Below are 22,207 nucleotides of genomic sequence, written 5' to 3' on the forward strand. Positions count from 1 at the left end.
TTTTTTTTTTTTAATTTTTTTTTTTTTAACGTTTATTTATTTTTGAGACAGAGAGAGACAGAGCATGAACGGGGGAGGGGCAGAGAGAGAGGGAGACACAGAATCTGAAACAGGCTCCAGGCTCTGAGCTGTCAGCACAGAGCCCGACGCGGGGCTCAAACTCACATCAGCGAGATCATGACCTGAGCCGAAGTCGGCCGCTTAACCGACTGAGCCACCCAGGCGCCCCTGAGCTGGACTCTTGATTTAGGCTTAGGTCAAGATCTCATGGTTCATGGCTTTGAGCCCCACATCAGGCTCTGTGCTGACAGCCTGCTTGGGATTCTCTCCTTACCCCTCTCTCTTTGCCCCCACCCCCATATTCTCTCTCTCTCTCTCTCTCTCTCTCTCAAAATAAATAAATAAACTCAAAAAAAAAAAAAGAAAAAGAAAATATTAGCTAGAGTTCTGCCAAGGAGATAGAAATCCAGGAGAAAATGAAATGGTATTTCAGATGTCCTCTTGGGAGTAATTTAGTTCATTTTGGTATTCAATATGAAAACTTCCCCTCACTTTTAGAACAAGCAGGACACCAACAAGGCTTGGCATGCCATGTGTCTTCCCACGCAAGCCTGCCTTCTCATGTCTGCTGCAGTAACCAGCCCAAACAAGAAAAGGGGCCTAGATTCTTAGACACACGGTAGGAACAAGAGTTCTTAAAACTGCCAATCATATGACTTTTGCATCTTCTTTCTTTTCCCCTCCTTTTAACGGCTAGCAGAGATCTTTTGGGGTAGAAGGAAAATTGTAAAAACAAAACAAAACTCATAACTTGATAATTTGAAACGATAACCACGGAAGTCGTTATTCCATTCATGCCTGTTTCAGGCCTATTCAAACAACTAGAAATAAGAACAAGGGTCTAACTTTTCTCAGGAGCCCACAGAGCTCTATCTCCTCACAGAGTGTACGTGTGTGTGAATGTCTAGTAAAAAGAAGAAAGAGAGACTGAGAGGGAATAAATATGTACAACTTTTGTAATCAGGGGAAAACAAATGTTCTTTAAAAAAAATAAAAGAGGGGCGCCTGGGTGACTCAGTCGGTTAAGCGTCTGACTTCAGCTCAGGTCATGACCTCACGGTTTGTGAGTTCAAGTCCCGCATCAGGCTCTGTGCTGACAGACAGCTAAGAGCCTGGATGGAGCCTGCTTCGGATTCTGTGTCTCCCTCTCTCTCTGCCCTTCCCCATGCTCTGTCTCTGTCTCTCAAGAGTAAGTAAACATTAAAAAAATTTTTTAAATAAAAAATAAAAGAATAAACAAAATTTATTCACATTACTAGCCAAGAGTTAATAAATAAATCGCTTAAATACAGAAGACGATATATAATTATTAAGTTGAAATCATAATTATCAAATTTGAATCCTGCAAAAATTTACCTTTCATCCCATGTGTTCTATGAAAATTTACTGTGTATTCACCCATAAAGAAAATATCAATAACTCAGGGGCACCCGGTGGCTCAGTCGGTTAAGCGGCTGACTTCAACTCAGGTCATGATCTCACAGTTCGTAACTTCAAGCCCCGCGTCAGGCTCTGTGCTGACAGCTCAGAGCCTGGAGCCGGCTTCAGATTCTTTCTCCCCTCTCTCTCTGCCCCTCCCCCGCTTGTGCTCTCTGTCTTTCAAAACTGAATAAATGTTAACAAAAAATTTTTAAAAAGAAAATGTCAATAACTCTACAAAGGAAAACTGAAATTAATAAGAACAGTGATTTAAATTTTAAAACTCAACCACTCAGAGCTAAAAACCACACAGGTAAGGATAGCACCTGTCTTACTCTAAAGCACAGAGCCTGGGACACAGTAACGCACCCCATAGGCGTGTGTTGAAGACACAGTGTACCAGGCAGTTTTAGCATCACTATCTTATGTAAATCCTCCACACACACCCACGTTTCCCCCAGTCTGACAGATAAGGAACCGGGGGCCCACGTGGGTTTAGGCACACGTACAGGTCTATACAAAGAGCTTGTGTTCACAGCCAAGCCTACCTGACTACAAAGCCTATGACGCTTCCCATATTTCTTACCCCTTTAATGGTAACCATCACATGGCCTTCGGATCCTTTCCAGTCATAAAATTAATAAATAGACACCAAAATTCATGAATCTGCTACTTAGTCTTCTCCACTAGAGATTTCCATTCCAGTAGAGATTCCTTGATTTTTCATGAGAAATCTGTGTACATATATTTAGCACCCACACACATATTTATAAATAAAAATTAAAATGAAACTTCATACTGATCTCCACACAGTCTTGATTATGTCAGCTTGGCAAGACCGGATAATAGACAAATATCATTTTGAAAATAATAAAACAGACCAAATAAATGAAACTAAGCACCCTCCAATCTCATCTCAACTTGGTGTGGTTAAAGACAGAAAAAAATTAATGAAGATCAGACATGAAAATACGAAAATACGATGGCATCTGAAAATATGATGGCAAAGGATAGCTTTTTCTCCTTGGTGAATACAGACATCACCTTCAACTATTCCTTCCAAATAAAACTATATGTTCTCCTATTTATTCATTTTTTGTTAAAAATAAGCATGACTGAAAGCAAGAATATACATAAAAGTCCATGAAACCAAATAGAAAAAGAGAAGGTGCTGAGACTGTACAAATATCCTGTGATATTATACATATTTTTTACGTATCAAAACCAAAACCAGAAAGAAATCAATGTTTAGACATTACCTTCCTGGAATCTGATCTGGCTGGGATATAAATATAATGCCCCAAACGAGTATCAAACGGTACGGTACATGGCCTCTTTCCAGGTGTCCTGGTGTCTGGCCCGTCTCCACAAGTTTCCGTAGCTGAAGATGTCATTGACAGATTAAGTCTTGCTAGTTCTTCACTCAGTTGATCCACAAGAAGTTGTTGTTCTATTATTTTTTCATTCTTTGTAAAAGAGAGATGAACATGTTTAAAATAGAGAACCCCAGTAAGTGTGTAATGATTAAAAATAAATTGTACATTGCCCGAACTCATGACTACCTTAACAGAACCATAAAACCTCACTGCTCCACAGACTAGCCTTCTGGTGTTCACTAGATGGTTCTGAGTGATAAAAACTTTTGAATAGTAAGCAGTGACAAAGAGAGACTGAAGAGTTAAATACTCAAAGTAAATGCCCCATACATTTTGATTGGTTGGTTTGCCAACCTGAAGCATTCTGATTAGCTGATCTCTATAAATGTTTGGCCTTCCTGAGTGAAATCCAAGCAGGAACAGGAAAGAAGAAAGTTGAAAAGTGGAGGAAGAACTACAAATGGCAGAGGTGGCTGCAAAGGAGACTAACTGGTAACAGGTGCAGTGAAGTGAAAGCCTTTACTCAGGGCAAAAGAAAGCCTAAAGCACAAAGAGATAAAAGATAGGTAGCTGGTAGTCCTGGGAGGAAAAAGAACTGGAAAGCAAAGGCTGAACAAATTGTGTCAGGAGTGTGTGCGTGCGTGTGTGTGTGTGTGTGTGTGTGTGTGTGTTAGCTTTCTACGTATCCTCTAGAGAAACTTTGTCAACTATACCCAATCCAGAAAGCTCTAACATCAATCTCTGTTTTATCAGCACAAAATTATGTAAACAAGAAACTGTCATTCATCTTAATACTTCACACGTACTATACTGTTAAATAGGGAAAAAAAACCCTAAAGTTTTACAGTGCTCATGCTAAGCTATAAGAAAGCAACCTTATTAAAAATTCATGTATTCAGATAATTAAAATATATGCCAATGGCATAGAAGTTGAGGCAGGGGGTGTGATATGGAGTCTTTACACTGTCTGGGAAAGGGTGAAAATACCAATAATATTAGACTTTATTAAATCAAGAGTGCATGGTACACACTCTAGGGTAACCTAAAAGAGTAAAAGTACAACACCTAAGCTAATGAAGTAAAAATAGAAAAATTTAAAAAACACAATTAATCCAAAAGAAGATAAGGAGAGAAAAAGGAACGCAGAGCAGTTAGGATAAGTAAAAACCACAATGGTGGGATTATAACCACAATATGAAAGGAATTATGTTAAATTCAGAAATGAACTAAGTAATCCAATTAAAAGATTACAATATGCCAGGGGATTGTAAAATTATCTAACTTGCTGCTTCCAAGAAACACAACTAAAATAGACCCACGAAGATTAAAAATAAGGTGGAAAAGAGACACCAGGTAATGTTAATCAAAAGAAAGCTGGTAGAGCTATGTGAATACCTAAGTAGACTTTAAGGCAAAAGCCACTGGAAGAGGTAAAAAATATTAAAAAAGTCAATTCACCAGAATGATGTAACAGTCATCATTTCTATGTACTTAATAACACAGCTTCAATATGTATAATGCAAAAATTGTTAGTACTGGGGAGCCGGGATGGCTCAGTGGGTTAAGCGTCTGATCTCACAGTTTGTGAGTTCAAGCCCTCCGGCCAGCTCTGTGCTGAAAGCTCAGAGCCTGCTTCAGATTCTCTGTCTCCCTCTCTCTCTCTCTCTCCCCTCCCTTGCTTGTGCTAAGATAAATAAATAAACAATAAAAAAAGTTGTTAGTACTTTATGGAAAAGGAAGACAAATCCAAAATTGTAGCAAAAGATTGTAACACCACTCTAAATTACTGATATAACAAAAAGACCCAAAAATGAATAAAAATATAGATATTATTAACATGATTACCACCACCCAATAATTACAGAATACATATTCCTTTCCAGTACATCTGTAATACCTACAAAAATTGGCCTTATGCTAAGTCATGATGCAAGTTTCTTTTTTTTTTTTTTAACGTTTATTTATTTTTGAGACAGAGAGAGACAGAGCATGAACGGGGGCAGGGCAGAGAGAGAGGGAGACACAGAACGGGAAGCAGGCTCCAGGCTCCGAGCCATCAGCCCAGAGCCCGACGCAGGGCTCGAACTCACGGACTGCGAGATCGTGACCTGAGCCGAAGTCAGACGCTCAACCGACTGAGCCACCCAGGCGCCCCTGCAAGTTTCAACACATTCAAAGGACTGAAATCATATGGACCACAATGCAATTAAGCCAAAAACTCATAAAAAGAAATCCTCCATGTGTTGGAAATAAAGTAACTTATTACCCATGAGTCAGATAAAAGTCCTAGTAAATATAAGGAAATATTTTGAGCAGGTAAACTTAGGAGGAAATCTATAACTTAAATGCACATATTATAAAAGAAGAAAAGCTAAAAATCAATGAACTAAGAATCCTTCTAAAGAATTTAGGAAGATTACCAGCAATGAAAGTGAATCAGTAATCAAAAAACTCCCAAGAAACAAAAAGTCCAGGACCAGACAGCTTCACAGGTGAATTCTACCAAACATTTAAAGAATAATTCTTCTCAAACTATTCCAAAAAATACAAGAGGAAGGAAAACTTCCAAATTCACTCTATGAGGCCCAGCATTACCCTGATCCTAAATCAGATAAAGACACCACAAAAAGAGAAAACTACAGTCCAATATCCTTCATGAATATAGATGCAAAAATCCTCAACAAAATACTAGCAAACCAAATCCAACAATACATTTAAAAAAATCCTTCAGCAAAATCAAGTGTGGTTTATTCCTGGAATGCAAGGGTGATTCAATATTCACAGTCAATGTGATATATCACACCAATAAGAGAAAGGATAAAAACCAAATGGTCATTTGAACAGATGCAGAAAAAGCATTTGACAAAGTACAATATCCATTCATGACAGAAACCTTCAACAAAGTAGGTTTAGAGGGAACATACCAAAACATAATCAAGAGCTTATATGAAAAATCCACAGAGAACATCAATGGGAAAAACAGAGCTTTTCCTCAAAGGTTAGGAACAAAACAAGAATATCCACTCTTACCACTATTTTTTTAAGTTTATTTATTTATTTTGAGAGAGAATGAGAGGAAGACAGCAAGGGAGAGAGGGGCAGACAGAGAGGGAGAAAGAGAATCCCAAGCAGGCTCTGCACTGTCAGCATGGAGCCCGATGTGAGGCTTGAACTCACAAACTGTGAGATCATAACCTGAGCTGAAATCAAGAGTTGGACACTCAATCAACTGAGCCACCCAGGCACCCACCACTTTTAAAAAAATATTTATTTATTTTGAGAAAGAGAGAGGTAGAGAGAGGGGGGACAGAGAGAATCTCAAGCAGGCTCCCATCAGCACAGAGCCAGATGCAGGGCTTGATCTCATAAACTGTGAAATCGTGACCTGAGATGAAACCAAGAGCTGGATGCTTAACTGACTGAGCCACCCAGGTGCCCCTTACTCTTACCACTTTTATGTACTGGAAGTCCTAGCCACAGCAATCAGACAACAAAAAGAAATAAAAGGTATCCAAATTGGTAAGGAAGAAGTAAAACTCTATTTGCAGAGGACATGACACTATATATAGAAAATCCTAAAGACTCCACCAAAAAACTGCTAGAACTGATCAATGAATTCAGTAGTCACAAGATACAAAATCAAAGTTCAGAAATCTGTCTCATTCCTCTACACTAATTATGAAGCAGCAGAAAGAAAATTAAATAACCCCATTTACAACTGCACCAAAAATAATAAAATATCTAGGAAGAAACTTAACCAAAGAGGTGGAAGACTTGTATAGGTGAAAACTATAAAATATTGATGAAAGTAATTGAAGACACACAAAGAAATGGAAAGACACTCCATGCTTATGGATTGGAAGAATACTGTGAAAATGTCTATACTACTCAAAGCAATCTACACATCGAAGGCAATCCCTATCAAGATAGCAACAGGATTTTTCAAAGAACTAGAACAAACAATCTTACAATTTCTATGGGACCACAAAAGACCCTGAATAGCCCAAGCAGTCTTCAAAAAGAAAAACAAAACTGAGGCATCTCAATTCCCAAGTTATATCACAAAGCTGTAGCAATTAAAACAGTATGGTACTGGCACAAAAATGGACACATAGATCCACAGAACAGAACAGAAACCCCAGAAAAAAAGCCACAATTATATGGTCAATTAATCTTCAACAAAGGAGGATAGAGTATGCATGGAAAAGACAGTCTCTTTGACAAATAGCGTTAGGAACACGGGAGAGCTACGTGCAAAAGAATGAACCTGGGCCTCTTTCTTCCATACACAAAAATAAATTAAAAATGGACTGAAAGCTTAAATGTGAGACTGGAAGCCATAAAAATCTTTGAAGACAGCATAAGCAGTAATCTCTCTGACACTGGCCATTAGCAACTTCTTACTAGGTACGTCTCCTGGGGCAAGGGAAACAAAAGCAAAAATAAACTATTGGGACTACATCAAAATAAAAAGGTTCTGTACAGTGAAGGACATAATCGATGAAACTAAAAGGTAAACCTACTGGATGGGAGAAGATATTTGCAAATGATATACCCGATAAAGGATTAGTATCCAAAATATATAAAGAACTGATACAACTCAACAACCCAAAAAACAAATAATCCAATTTAAAAATGTGCAGAAGTCACAAGCAGACATTTACTCAAAGAAGACATCCAGATGGCCAACAGACACAGGAAAATTTGCTCAACATCTCTCATCATCAGGGAAATGTAAATCAAAACTACAATGAGATACCACCTCACATCTGTCAGAATGGCTAAAACACAACAACACAAGAAACAGCAGGTGTTAGGGAGATGTGGAGAAAAAGGAACCTTCTTACACTACTGGTGGGAATGCAAACTGGTACAGCCACTGTGGAAAATAGTATGGAGGTTCCTCAAAACATTAAAAATAAAACTACCCTAGGATCCAGTAATCACACTACTGAGTATTTATCTCCAAAATACAAAAACAATTCAAAGGGATACATACACCCTTATGTTTATAGCAGTATTATTTTTTTAATGTGTTATTTATTTGTTTTGTTCAAACGCAAGTTAGTTTCTTCAGGTGTAGAACTTAGTGATTCATCACTTACATATAACACCCAGTGCTTATGCCAACAAGTGACCTCCTTAATGCCCATCAACCATTTAGCCCATTCCCCCAACCCAACACCCCATCAGCAACCTTCAGTTTGCTCTCGGTATTTAAGAGTCTCTTACGGTTTGACTCCCTTTCTGTTTTTATCTTATTTTTCCTTCCCTTCCCCTGTTTGTTTCTTAAATTCCACATATGAGTGAAATCATATGATATTTGCCTTTCTCTATTTTGCTTTGCATAATACATTCTAGTTCCATCCACATTGTTGCAAATGGCAAAATTTCATTCTGACCGCTGAGTAATATTCCATGGTGTGTGTGTGTGTGTGTGTGTGTGTGTGTGTGTGTGTATTTGTATAATTTGGCTATTGTTGATAGTGATAGCAGCATTATTTACAATAGCCAAGAAATGGAAGCAGCCTAAGTGTCCACCAATAGATGAATGGATAAAGAAGATGTGGCATTTACACATATAGCATATATATACACATCATATATATATGATGTGTATATATATGAATATTATTCAGCCATAAAAAAGAATGAAATCCTGTCTTTTGCAAGGACAAAAATGGATCCAGAAACTATAAATGCCAAATGACATAAGTCAGAGAAATACAAATATTATATTATTTCACTCATATGTGAAATTTAAGAAATAAACAAGCAAAGGAAATTTTAAAAAGAGAAAGACAAACCAAGAAACACTCTTTGCTATAAAGGACAAACTGATGGTTACCAGAGGGGTGGTGGGTGGGGAGATGGGTGAAATAGGTGAAGGGAATTAAGAGTACACTTACCATAATGAGCACTGAGTAATGTATAGAATTGTTGAATCACTATATTGTACACCATATAACACTGTATGTAAATTACACTGGGATTAGAATTTAAAACTTAAAAAAAAATGAAACTTTCATCAGCAAAACTAAAAGGCAACTGACAGAATGGGAGAAGATATTTGCAAATGACATATCAGATAAATCGTTACTATCCAAAATCTATAAAGAACTTATCAAACTCAACACCCAAAAAACAAATAATCCAGTGAAAAAATGGGCAAAAGACATGAATAGACACTTCTCCAAGGAAGACATCCAGATGGCCAACCGACACATGAAAAAATACTCAACATCACTCATCATCAAGGAAATACAAATCAAAACTACAATGAGATACCACCTCACACCTATCAGAATGGCTAACATTAACAACTCAGGCAAAGACAGATGTTGGCAAGGATGCGGAGAAAGAGGATCTCTTTTGCATTGTTGGTGGGAATGCAAGCTGGTGCAGCCACTCTGGAAAACAGTATGGAGGTTCCTCAAAAAACTAAAAATAGAACTACCCTACGACCCAGCAATTGCACTACTAGGCATTTATCCAAGGGATACAGGTGGGCTGTTTCGAAGGGACACATGCACCCCAATGTTCATAGCAGCACTATCAAAATAGCCAAAGTATGGAAAGAGCCCAAATGTCTATCGATGGATGAATGGATAAAGAAGGTGTGGTATATATATACAATGGAGTATTACTCTGCAATCAAAAAGAATGAAATCTTGCCATTTGCAACTACGTGGATGGAACTGGAGGGTATTATGGTAAGTGAAAGTAGTCAGTCAGAGAAAGACAAATATCATATGACTTCATTCATATGAGGACTTTAAGAGACAAAACATGAACATAAGGGAAGGGAAACAAAAATAATATAAAAACAGGGAGGGGAACAAAACATAAGAGACTTATAAATATGGAGAACAAACAGAGGGTTACTGGAGGGGGTGTGGGAGAGGGGATGGGCTAAATGGGGAAGGGGCACTAAGGAATCTATTCCTGAAATCATTGTTGCACTGTATGCTAACTAATTTGGATATAAATTTTTTTTTTTATTTTACTTATTTATTATTTTCCTTACATGAATCCTCATAACAATATTTTAGAAGGTAAATTAGACATGAATATCCTTTGTGAATCACAAGTTTGTATATTGTCCTCTTTGCTACTTAACATTTTCTGACCCGTGATTGCTATTTTATTTTATTTTATTATTTTTTTTTTTTTTTGCTTTTTAAAAAATGTATTTGTTTTTTTTTTTTTTTTTTTTAATATATGAAATTTACTGTCAAATTGGTTTCCATACAACACCCAGTGCTCATCCCAAAAGGTGCCCTCCTCAATACCCATCACCCACCCTGCCCTCCCTCCCACCCTGCCCTCCCTCCCACCCCCCATCGACCCTCAATTTGTTCTCAGTTTTTAACAGTCTCTTATGCTTTGGCTCTCTCCCACTCTAACCTCTTTTTTTTTTTTTTTTTTTTTCCTTCCCCTCCCCCATGGGTTTCTGTTATGTTTCTCAGGATCCACATAAGAGTGAAACCATATGGTATCTGTCTTTCTCTGTATGGCTTATTTCACTTAGCATCACACTCTCCAGTTAATTTGGATATAAATTTAAAAAATAAAATTTTTAAAAAAACCCGAAACTTTCAGAGAAATAAAAAAATTAACAACAAACATTGATAAGCATGTGGAGCAAGAGGCATATTCATACAGTACCAGTGTGAGTGTAAACTGGAAAAAGAGTTTGATATTATTTGTTAAAGTTGAAAATTCGCCTTCTCTATGACCTACCAATCCAACTTCCAGGAACAAATCCAAAACAAATGTATGTGCGTGTGCACCAACAAACACCTATGAGAAAATGTCCATCCCAGTAAGGACTGAGTAATGTACAGAATTATTGAATCACTATATTAGACACCTCAAACTAATACAACATTGTTAATTATACCAGAATTAAGAAAAAAAAAAGAGAGTACCTAGCTGATTCAGTGAGTAGAGCACACGGCTCTTGATCAATGAGTTCAAGCCCCACTTTGGGTGCAGAGATTACTCAAAAAATAAAATCTTAAAAAAAAAAAAAAAGAAAAGAAAATAAATACAATGTCCATCACCAAAAAACATTCATTAAGAGTAGAAGAGAAACATAAATTGCCATATATTCATACAATGAAATCCTATATGTCTATAAACCTAAACAGGCTACAGTTACACACATGATAGGTGAATCAGAAAACAACAACAAAAAAAACTTTCAATAAAGGCAACTAGATACTAAAGAATATATGTACTGAATGATTAAATTTCTTAAAATTCCAACAAGTAAACTGTAGTGTTCAAAGATACAGAGTAAAACCACAAAGCAAACCAAGGAAAGCAATACTATCAAGTGAGGAAAGCGGCTCTCTCTGATCAGGACCAACTAAGGACTTCTAAGGGGCAGAGAGCTGACTATTTTTTGACAGTTTACTATTTACCAGCTGGTTACCCAGCTGCTGCTCTCTTTGTGATACAACACTGCATGGTACATTTTGTTTTGTTTATGTTTTATGTTTTTAAACTATTATAGAATTAGAAGAGTTAAAAAAGGAAACAAAAATGAAATGTCAAAATCAAAATCTAACTTGTGCTGGATCAGGTTATTCCTCCCTGATAGGAACCTAAAGGCTTTAAATGAAATTAACTGTTTGGGGCTGTGGTAAGTGCCCCACCAGGGATGTGGGTGGGGGTGTTCACAGCCGAGAAGTATAATATTTAGAGACACTAGGGAAGCTAAGATAGAAAAGTAGAAAGTTTAACCAAGGTTAAAGAGCAAATCACTGATAAGAGTATAAAAGGATTATCTAATAAATTTTAAAGTATGTGTTTACTTTCCAACTCTTAACAACATCATGTTGCCTATTACCTTGGCAAACAGCAGAATGGAAAAACATGGAGAAAAGGTAACTGTAATATGATATGCAAATTAAGTTGTGTATCACCTTCATATTTGTGAAAGTCAGGCTAACAATAAAAATGTTTTCTCCTCGGGGGGCCTGGGTGGCACAGTCAGTTAAGCGTCTGACATCAGCTCAGGTCATGATCTTGCAGTCCGTGGGGTCAAGCCCCACATAGGGCTCTGTGCTGACAGCTCAGAGCCTGGAGCCTGCTTTGGATTGTGTCTCCCTCTCTCTCTGCCCCACCCCCGCTCATGATCTCTCTCTCTCTCTCTCTCTCTCTCTCTGTGTCTCTCAAAGATAAATAAACATTAAAAAAAATTTTTTTTTTAAATAACTGGGATGAGGGGCGCCTGGGTGGCTCAGTTGGTTGAGCGTCCGACTTCGGCTCAGGTCAAGATCTCGCGGTCCGTGAGTTCGAGCCCGGCGTCAGGCTCTGTGCTGACCACTCAGAGCCTGGAGCCTGTTTCGGATTCTGTGTCTCCCTCTCTCTCTGACCCTCCCCCGTTCATGCTCTGTCTCTCTCTGTCTCAAAAATAAATAAACGTTAAAAAAAAAAAATTTTTTTTAAATAACTGGGATGAAATATCTCCTTTAAAAAATAAAGTTAATAAAATAAAATAATAAAATAAAATAAAATAAAATAAAATAAAATAAAATAAAATAAAATAAAATAAAATGCTATTCTGGGGCGGCTGGTGGCTCAGTCAGTTAAGCATCTGACTCTTGATTTTGGCCCATGGTTCGTGACATCAAGCCCCACATCAGGCTCTGCACTAAAAGTGTGGAGCCTGCTTGGGATTCTCTCTCTCCCTCTCTCTCTGGCCCTCCCCTGCTCTCTTTCACTGTCTCTCTCTCTGTCTCAAATAAATAAACTTAAAATGCTATTCTTTTAGCCAAGTACTATTCAACTAAATCTATAGCACTAGATAGGTCAAGAAACTCTACCTGCAATCTATTGACGTTTTGTGCTTCTTTCAAAGATACCACGTGTCCTTTGTTTTCCTGGACCATCATTTGCACTTGATTCTTCAGTTCCTTCACCTGCAGTTCCTTCTGATTAAATACAACTTCATCAGCAGCCAGTGCACACTGGGAGGAGGGAAAGAAAGCACAAGAGATTCACCACAGAAAGTACTCCAGACAGCCCAGAAAATACCACAAAAACTGGGATTTCATGATGGTTTGACAACGTCTCTCGAAATTTTTCTCATCCTATTCATTTGCAATTTTTTTTGTTTTCTGTAGAAGAAAGGCAGAAACAGTTCGAGGACCTGTCATTGCTATAACCTAAGAATTAATTACCATAAAGATACAAAGACTTTCCTGGTTTTTATTTCCTGAATTTTAAAACAAAAACAGTCACTTGATTCTAGACTACACTCAGGAGGAGTTATTTTTACAAGTTTGCTAGAATTGCCATGAGATTTTTTTTTTTTTTTTTTTTTTTTTTGCCATGAGACTTTTAAATGTGGGTTTTTAAAAATCAAAGAGGTCACGTTTTCCAAACTGACCTATAGAGTTAAGAACACATTTGGATCTTTTAAATAAAGAATATTTTGTAATTCAAAAAAAAATTTTTTTTAATGTTTATTTTTGAGAGAGAGAGAGCACAAGCAGGGAAGGGGCAGAGAGAGACACACACAAGATCCAAAGCAGGCTCCAGGCTCTGAGCTGTCAGCACGGTGCCTGATGCGGGGCTCGAACCCACAAGCCATGAGATCACGACCTGAGCCAAAGTCAGACACTTAACTGACTGAGTCACTCAGTCGCCCCAAATATTTGGTAATTTTATGCACTTTCACTATGAAGAGATATTTTGAAGATACTTAAAAATATGGTTAAACAAATAGTTTTCTTAATTTCCAATGAATTATGCCTGCTTTCAAATAAACTTGAGATATGCAAGTAATACTTTTAAAACAATTTTTAAATTAAATAAACTGAAAGAAATTTAATATTTGTTGAGTGAATTTTATGCTAGGGGCACCTGGGTGGCTCAGCTGGTTAAGCGTCCGACTTGATTTCAGTTCAGGTCATGGTCTCACAGTTCATGGGATTGAGCCCCGCGTTGGCCTCTGCACTGAGAGTGCAGAGTTTTGCCTGGATTTCTCTCCCTCTCTCTCTCCTCCTCCCTCTCTCTCTCTCAAAATAAATAAATAATTTTTTTAAAGTGTATTTTATGCTAGATAGTGACTTGACATTTTAAAAATATCTCACTGTGGGGCGCCTAGGTGACTCAGTCGGTTCAGTGTCCGACTTCGGGTCAGGTCATGATCTCACAGTTCATGAGTTCAAGCCCCACGTCAGGCTCTGTGCTGATAGCTCAGAGCCTGGAGCCTGCTCCGGATTCTGCGTCTCCCTCTCTCTCTGCCCCCTAACCCACTCGCATTCTGTCTCTGTCTCTCTCAAAAAGAAATAAACATTAAAAATAAATAATTCGGGGCCCCTGGGTGACTCAGTCGGTTAAGCGTCCGACTTCAGCTCAGGTCACGATCTCATGGTCCGTGAGTTCGAGCCCCGCATCGGGCTCTGTGCTGACAGCCCAAAGCCTGGAGCCTGCTTCGGATTCTGTGTCTCCCTCTCTCTCTCTGCTCCTCCCCCGTTCATGCTCTCTCTTTGTCTCAAAAATAAATAAACATTTAAAAATAAATAAATAAATAAATAAATAAACATTAAAAATACATTTAAAAAAATCTCACTGAATAGACATGATTCTTTTTTCATGAAGAAACCAAGAGATTAAAACCTTTTCCCAAGATGACCCAGTAGATAAACCAAACTCCTGACCTTCAATCCCAGGGTCTTTCTGGATCAAACCCCATGCTCTTTCTACTAAGCTATAGGAAAACACAAGAACAAGAGCTGATTTACAAAAATAGTGTTCCCTTTACAAGTAAGATTTAATTCACAAAAACAGAGTATGTACGTGACTACTCAGGCAATGGCATAGAGGGGTAGATGGGCCCCTGTACAGAGAACCCATAGACCAAGGCCAGCCTTGATTTGCCACAGCCTCGTAGCACCACTTAGGGCAAGTCCCTTCTTTTCTCTGCTTGGGATCCTCAAGTGACCAAATGAGGAGAGGACACATGACCCTGATCGTCCTCATTTTCATATGTTTACATATGACCTATGTGACTTCTTTCATGAAATGAGATTAAACTATAATTCTCGTTGGTTAATATCCTCTCCCATGGTAAACTGTACATTTGAGCTTAAAATGTAATTTGTCACGTAGTACTGCATATTCAACTATTTTTACATATGTTTTACAGACTACAGCTATATTATTTATTATTTATTTCAAGTGTTTAACTGTTGAGTAAATTCATGTTCACATACTGCTCTCATATTCAAAATTTGGAATAAAAAGGCAACAAAGTCCTTCGAGAGGTATTCCATATGGATATACCATATGGAATATGGAGTATTCCAATAATTGACCAATGGCAAAAACCAAGGATTACAACACTACCTGACACAGGAGCACCTGGCTGGCTCAGTGGGTTAAGTGTCCAACTTCGGCTCGGGTCATGATCTCATGGTTCATGAGTTCAAGTCCCACATCAGGCTGTCTGCTGCCGGCACAAAGCCTGCTTCAGATCCTGTCTCCCTCTCTCTCTGCCCCTCCCTCACTTGCACGCACTCTCTCTCTCTCTCTCTCTCTCTCTCCCAAAAGTAAACATTAAAAAAAAATTAAAAACAAAAAAACAGAAACACTACCTGACAGCATCTAACAAGGAGGAGATGGTGAAGTTCAAAGTGACACTTCCTTAGCAAAAATCTGGTGGTAATTCTACCTGTGATATGGCCCACGATCTCCTGTTGGCTAGGAATTTTATTTTTAAGTACTTACCTGCTTGTGTAACAGGCTCAAGGAAGCAGGGCTGAGCAAAGAGAATGTCCATGCCTCTCCCTGCACAGACCTGCTGTCTTGCTAAGTAGTTTATCAAGCTGACTTCACAGTAGTGAAGTGGGGCATGTGGCCCCACGTACAGCTACTAAGTCCAATCACTTAGCTGCCACTGATACATAACCTCAGCACAGGTAGGTGAAAAATAAGTGAGAGATAATAATGAGCTGCCTTTATTGAGCCTTACTCCAGGCCAGGCAGCCTTCTCATCGTTTTATGGGAACTAGTGTTTTAATAATCTTCACAGGAACCCTACAAGGTGCTTGTTATTATTGTTTAATTAGCACAGAGAGGTTAAGTATTTTCCCAAAGTCACAGAGCAAGTAAGCAAAGGAGTTGGGATTCAAATCTTAGGAGTTTGGTACCAATGTTCTTAACCACTATGTTATTCTGTCTCAAACAGAAAGTCTAGAAAACTTTTTAATTTTTTTAATTTATTTTTGAGAGAGAGAGAGAGAGCAAGCAGGAGAGGGGCAGAGAGATAGGAGACACAGAATCTGAAGCAGGCTCCAGGCTCTGAGCTGTCTGTACATAGCCCGATGCGTGGCTCGAACTCACAAACTGCCAGATCATGACCTGAGCCAAAGCCAGATGCTTAACCAACAGAGCCACCCAGGCACCCCTAGAAAACAACTTTTTAAGGAGACATATGGGGAGAGGAATGACAGCAATCATTTCTCTATTTGCTATTTAGTGGTATCCAAGATTACTACTCCTGCAAGACTTCAGACCAAAAAAAAAAAAAAATCTATTTTTTTAATTGGGAAATACTGAATATTGTATCTTTCACATTGAGATTAATTACACTAGCACTTTGAAAGTTCTGAGAAGTCTTGGGAGTTTTGCAATCTAGCATTCCCCAAAGACATCTGATCATGGTGCCCTTTTTCATCAAGACTGTTAATATCCTGGGGCTCCTGGGTGGCTCAGTCGGTTAAGCATCTGACTTCAGCTCAGGTCATGATCTCACAGTTTCTGAGTTCAAGCCCCACGTCGGGCCCTGTGCTGACAGCTCAGAGCCTGGAACCTGCTTCCGATTCTGTGTGTCCCTCTCTCTCTGCCCCCTGCCCTGCTCACACTCTGTCTCTGTCTCTCAAAAAGTGAATAAACGTTAACAACAACAAAAAAGACTGTTAATATCCTTGGGAAATCTTAATCTAGAGTACATAATCTAGAGCAAGTTAATTCAGAATTTCCAACAGATGGAGAGAAAAACTTACTACCCCACCATCCTCAATCAGGGGGTTTTATGGGCTTCCATTTCAGCCACCTTAGAAGGATGAAGTACTCCTTATTGTCAACTCCTATAGTGCTCCAAAGGTCAAGCTTCCCATCAATCGTATTTCCTGTTCTGCCACTTTCTTATACCAAACAGGAAGGGTCAGGCCTGCTCTATTATGAAGAAGGTAGAGCAGAGTTACTGCTTTAAAAAAAGAAAAAAATCCATGATTTTTGGGGAACCTGGATGGCTCAGTCAATACAGCATGCAACTCTTGCTCTCAAGGTCATGAGTTCAAGCCTCATATTGGGGGCAGATTACTTCAAAACAAAAATTAAAAACTCCATTATTTTAAAGTTATGACTTTAAATGCTTATACTTAAGTATCAGACGTTGTGAGATAGGGTGCCTGGGTGGCTCAGTCAGTTGAGCGTCCAAGTCTTGATTCTCTCTCTCCCTCTCTTTCTGCCCCTTGATTGGAAGATGCACGTAACTTAGTAAACAAATATTTTCCAAATGATCAATGGGTGATGATTGAAAATCACGTGGATGAAAGATCCATTCAAAGTACAAGATAAAGGGGAGCCTGGGTGGCTCAGTCGGTCAAACAACTGACTCTTGATTTCCACTCAGGTCACGATCTCACAGTTGTGAGATGGAGCCCTGTGACAGGCTCTGTGCTGGGCGTGAAGCCTGCTGGAGAGTCTCTCTCCCTCTCCTGCCGCCCCTCTCCTGCTTGCGCACGCACGCATGCGCTCTTTCTCTCTCTCTTAAAAAACAAAAAAAAGCAAGATAAAAATAAAAATTTTAATGCACAGATCTTAACGTAACAAAAATAGTTTCAAATCCCACATTGCAAGTAACCTTTAGGATGCCGCTACTTGTTGAGTTTTGGTGCAATAACCAAGAAGAATATCCATAATTATCTGAAAAAAAATTAAAATGTTCCTCTTTCCAATTACAAATCTAAATGAGGCTGGATATTCTTCATGTACTTCAACTAAAACAACATATTGCAACAAACTGTATGCCGAAGCAGATATGAAAATCCACACATCCTCTATTAAGCCAGACATTAAAAGAGATTTGTAAAAATGTACAACAATTCCACTTTTATTAAGTTTTTTTATTTGGAAAATAGTTATTTTTCATGAAAAAATGTTTTTACTTAACATGTCATTGGGTTATTATTTTGAGTGAATTAATAGCTTAAATTTTTGTGTTTTAATTCTAATATGGTAAATATCAATAGATACAACCCACATAAACAAAAGCTCTTTAGGGGACCTCAATTTTAAAAACATAAAAAAAAAAAACAAAAAACCTTGTATGGGCACCTGGGTGGCTCAGTCAGTTAAGTGTCTGACTTCAACTCATCTCGCGGTTTGTGGGTTCGAGCTCCCCATTGGGCTCTCTGCTATCAGTGTAGTGCTATCAGGCCCACTCTGGATCCTCTGCCTCTCTTTCTGCCCCTCCCCTGTTTGTGCTCTCTCTTAAAAATAAATAATATTAAAAAAAAAAAACAACAAAAAAACCTTGTGAATAAAAAGTCCAAGAACTGCTGCAATAGAGGTTTCTTTCTAGAAAGCTGTTTTCAGGACACCTGGGTGGCTCAGTTGGTTAAGCATCTGACTGGCTCAGGTCATGATCTCGTGGTTTGTGAGTTCAAGCCCTGCGTCAGGCTCTATGCTGACAGCTCAGAGCCTGGAGCCTGCTTTGGATTCTGTGTCTCCCTCTCTCTCTGCCCCTAACCCACTTGCATCCTGTCTCTGTCTCTCTCAAAAATAAACAAACATTAAAAAAAAAAAAAGAAAGAAAGCTGTTTTCCTATTTTCAAAAACTGGCAGAATACCTATTTGCCCAACATAATGCAAACTCCACGTAAGCAGAATAGGTACATCTTGTTTTCCGTGATTTCCCTAGGGACACGAAATCTTCAGGTTTTTGAATGGAAAGTGACAAATGTATTTCAGAACTCAATGTACATAATATGTACACATGTACATACCTACATCCCTTAAATATTGTCACATACAATGATTTTGTTTGTTTAAAAAAAAATCAACATTCCGGGGTGCCTGGGTGGCTCAGTAGTCACTTCAGCCTCTGACTCTTGATTTCAGCTCAGGTTACAATCTCGCAGTTCATGGGTTCGAACCCACATCAGGCTCTGCACTGACAACACAGAGCCTGCTTGCGATTCTCTCTCTCCCTCTCTCTCTGTCCCTCCCCTGCTGTACTCTCTCAAAATAAATAAATAAATAAACTTTTTTTAAAAACTCAACATTCCACACTCAAGGGGTGAAGTTTTTTTTTTTTTTCTTCAAGAACCACTGACTCAAAGAGGGATAAAAACTCAATAAAGTACTTCATTTTGTTTCTGAAATTATGTTTCTCTTCACCCTCTAAATTAATGACCAGGTCCCCAAGATTCTACTTCATAAATGTAACAAGTTAAAATACTGAAAGAGAGGGGCAACTGGGTGGCTCAGTCGGTTAAGCATCTGACTCTTGGTTTCGGCTCAGGTCATGGTCTTGAGTTTCCTGACTTTGAATCCTGTGTCAGGCTCTGTGCTGACATTGTGGAGCCTCCTTGGGATTCTCTCTCTCCCTCTCTCTCTACCCCTCCCCCACTTGCTCTCTCTGTCTCTCGAAATGAATAAACTTAAAAAAATTAAAAAAACATTAAAAGAGAAAGGAAAATGAGGACAAAGCAGTAGGAAAAGGGAAAAAGAGACTGAGCAAAAGGCAAATGAGAATTTACATATAATCCTTTTTAAAAACTTCTGGAATCCCAAAATGACCCTTGCCCAAATAACCGGAGTCCTTAAACAAGTCACTAACGGAAGTGGTGTCTACATACCTGGCATTTCCTAAGCTCTCGCTTCAGCTGGAGAACTGTCACATGCTGTGGTCCTTCTTCCAGGTTGCCGACGCCGTGGCTCCCTCTGAACGAGGCGAACACTGCCTTCCTGACATCCTGGGTCATGTTAAACCACTCCTGCAGTTTGTGTTGCTGCTTTTGGTTCAGTCTGACAGCACCCTTTAAGTCCACCAGGAAGGTAAAGGCTTCCTCTACACAGGTTTGGTAACTCTGACACTCTCCTTGTAGCTGAGCTACTTGTTCCTCAAGAGACCGGATCCTGTTTTTATCAGGAGTCCCCTCTTGATGGATCTGGCTGGTTTGGCTGATGCTATCCTGCTGGCTTTGCAGAGCTTCTCGAAGCAACTTGATTTCAAATTCCATTTCGTCCATACGCTCAGACTCGGGGCTGAAGTTTAAGGTGGGTTTGTTTCTAATATTGCGTGCTCTGTTGGCATATTTGAGGGAATTTAAGGACTCGTCAAAATCTGAGGAGGATGGGCTGACGCAAGTGATCATGACAGTCTTGGCACTGCCTCCCAAGGAATCTTTCAGAAGCCGGGTGATTTTAGCGTCCCTGTATGGAATATGGGAGCTCTTCCTGCGTGGGTCCCCAAGAGCACTGATTACATTTCCTAAAGCCAACAGCCCACTGTTGATCTGAATGGATTCTTTGAACCGTTCGCCAGTATTCCCGGTTTTAGTTACTCTTTCCGAGCCCGCCAAATCCACAAAGTGGAACTTTGAGACAATATGCCGATGGGAATACCACGATCCATCTTCAGCTGCCTCTGTATTTTTCTCTACTTGACAAATGCTGATTGTAAAAATTGCATGTGATCTACTGGAGTGCTCGTTCATTTGGGTGGTACCTGTATGCCTGGCTGCATTCCCCATCTCCAGGAGACTCATCACCTCATCTGCGTTCTCCACGTGACATTCCTTGGCCCCAACAATCACTTAAAATAGCAACAGCAAGTTTTTAAACCAAATTTTAATCAAAACCCAGTAGAGTTTAAACTTAACCACAACAGTTATTATTTGCTAAACTTCCCAGGCTAAGAAAGTGTCTTAAAAAATCAAGAGCATTTCAAACAATAGTGACAGCAATATCATTAAGTAATTTTGGATAATCTTCCAAAGGAACTATTTTAATAGACAGCACTCATTTTGATATTTAAATTCTAAAAGATATTATATATGTGTGTGTGTGTGTGTGTGTGTGTGTGTGTGTATTAAACAATCTGGTTTCTTTGGAGTCACATATCACACTCAATTCTTTAAGATGACTGAGAAAAGAAAAACCCTTTAATCCAGTATTTTGACTTATAGAGTCTAACAGACTTATTTAAATAGATTAATTAAATATTAACTCAAAGAATTAACTAGTGGTAGATTAATTAAAAGAAATCCGTTTCTTTTGAGTCTTCAAACCATCCTTAGGTTTAAGGGTTTTGGTACTGTGTGGTCATAACCAACGATACATGAAAATTTCAGTATAAATAAATTGGTTATTCATTTTAAAAACAGGCTTAACCTACATAATATCAGAGTATAAGATAAACAAACATGTTGGCAATTCACAAAAAGCAAAAAAGTTTCTATTTCAACAACAGCAGAATAAGAGCCAAAAATAAACCAAAGCTTACCACCCACATTATTTGCTTATATCCAAACATACTTCAAAAAGAAGAAGGTGGATTTGGGCTTTGAATCAGAGTCATAAAGCTCCTGATTCTGTGCTTGAATTACAGAGCCATGTTTCCTCTTTATTCAGATTCGGTTATGTCACTGTTTTCTTGAAAAATAATCATTTTGCCTTCATTATTTCCATCATGACACTTTCTTAACAACCTAGTTCATTGAAAGTTCTAAAGTACTTATACTACAAACAGGGAATGCTAACACATCACCAATTATAAAGTATGACAATGTAACTGTAAATCAAAGGATAACTTTCATAAAGTTTTTTAATGTTAGGCTACAGCTTAGCACTATCCATGGTCCTCAAACCTAGCTGCAAATCATCTGGAAGCTTTATAAAAGAGAAAGTACTGATGCCCAGGCCCGATCAGACAAATTCATCAGGATTTCTGAAAAGCAGGGCCCAGAAATCAGTTTTTTTTTTTTACTTTTTTAAATGTTTATTTATTATTGAGAGACAGAGAGAGAGCGTGAGCAGGGTAGAGAGAGGGGGAAACACAGAATCTGAAGTAGGCTCCAGGCTCTGAGCTGTCAGCACAGAGCCCAACGCGGGGCTCGAACTCACGAACTGCGAGATCATGACCCGAGCTGAAGTTGGTCACTTAACCAACTGAGCCACCCAGGCGCCCCTGGAAATCAGTATTTTTTAAAAAACTTCCACGGTGATGCTAATTGTGCAGCATCTAGGTTGGATGCCAACCAGTGCTTTACACGAAGGAACTAAATAAGGATGTCAAAGAAATACATTTTGGTTGTGAGTGG

General features: G+C 38.7%; 1 protein-coding gene across 9 annotated transcripts in view; it reads right to left on the reverse strand.

Moving 5' to 3' along the window:
* The window catches only part of KIF27 (kinesin family member 27), a 98,129-nt gene that overhangs the window by 58,546 nt on the left and 17,376 nt on the right, over positions 1 to 22,207 (reverse strand). For all 9 annotated transcript variants that reach the window (XR_006210588.1, XR_006210589.1, XM_042964524.1 and 6 more), the window contains exons 4-6: positions 19,742 to 20,700; positions 12,692 to 12,835; positions 2,739 to 2,945 (exon numbers count right to left, since the gene is read on the reverse strand). Coding sequence is in view for 7 of the 9 variants with exons in the window: in XM_042964524.1 (XP_042820458.1) it covers positions 2,739 to 2,945; positions 12,692 to 12,835; positions 19,742 to 20,700 (1,310 nt within the window). In the remaining 2 variants the exon portion in view is untranslated. The remainder of the gene's footprint in view (positions 1 to 2,738; positions 2,946 to 12,691; positions 12,836 to 19,741; positions 20,701 to 22,207) is intronic.

The sequence above is a fragment of the Panthera tigris genome, chromosome D4 (genome assembly GCF_018350195.1).
Source record: "Panthera tigris isolate Pti1 chromosome D4, P.tigris_Pti1_mat1.1, whole genome shotgun sequence".
Taxonomy (NCBI): Eukaryota; Metazoa; Chordata; class Mammalia; order Carnivora; family Felidae; genus Panthera; species Panthera tigris.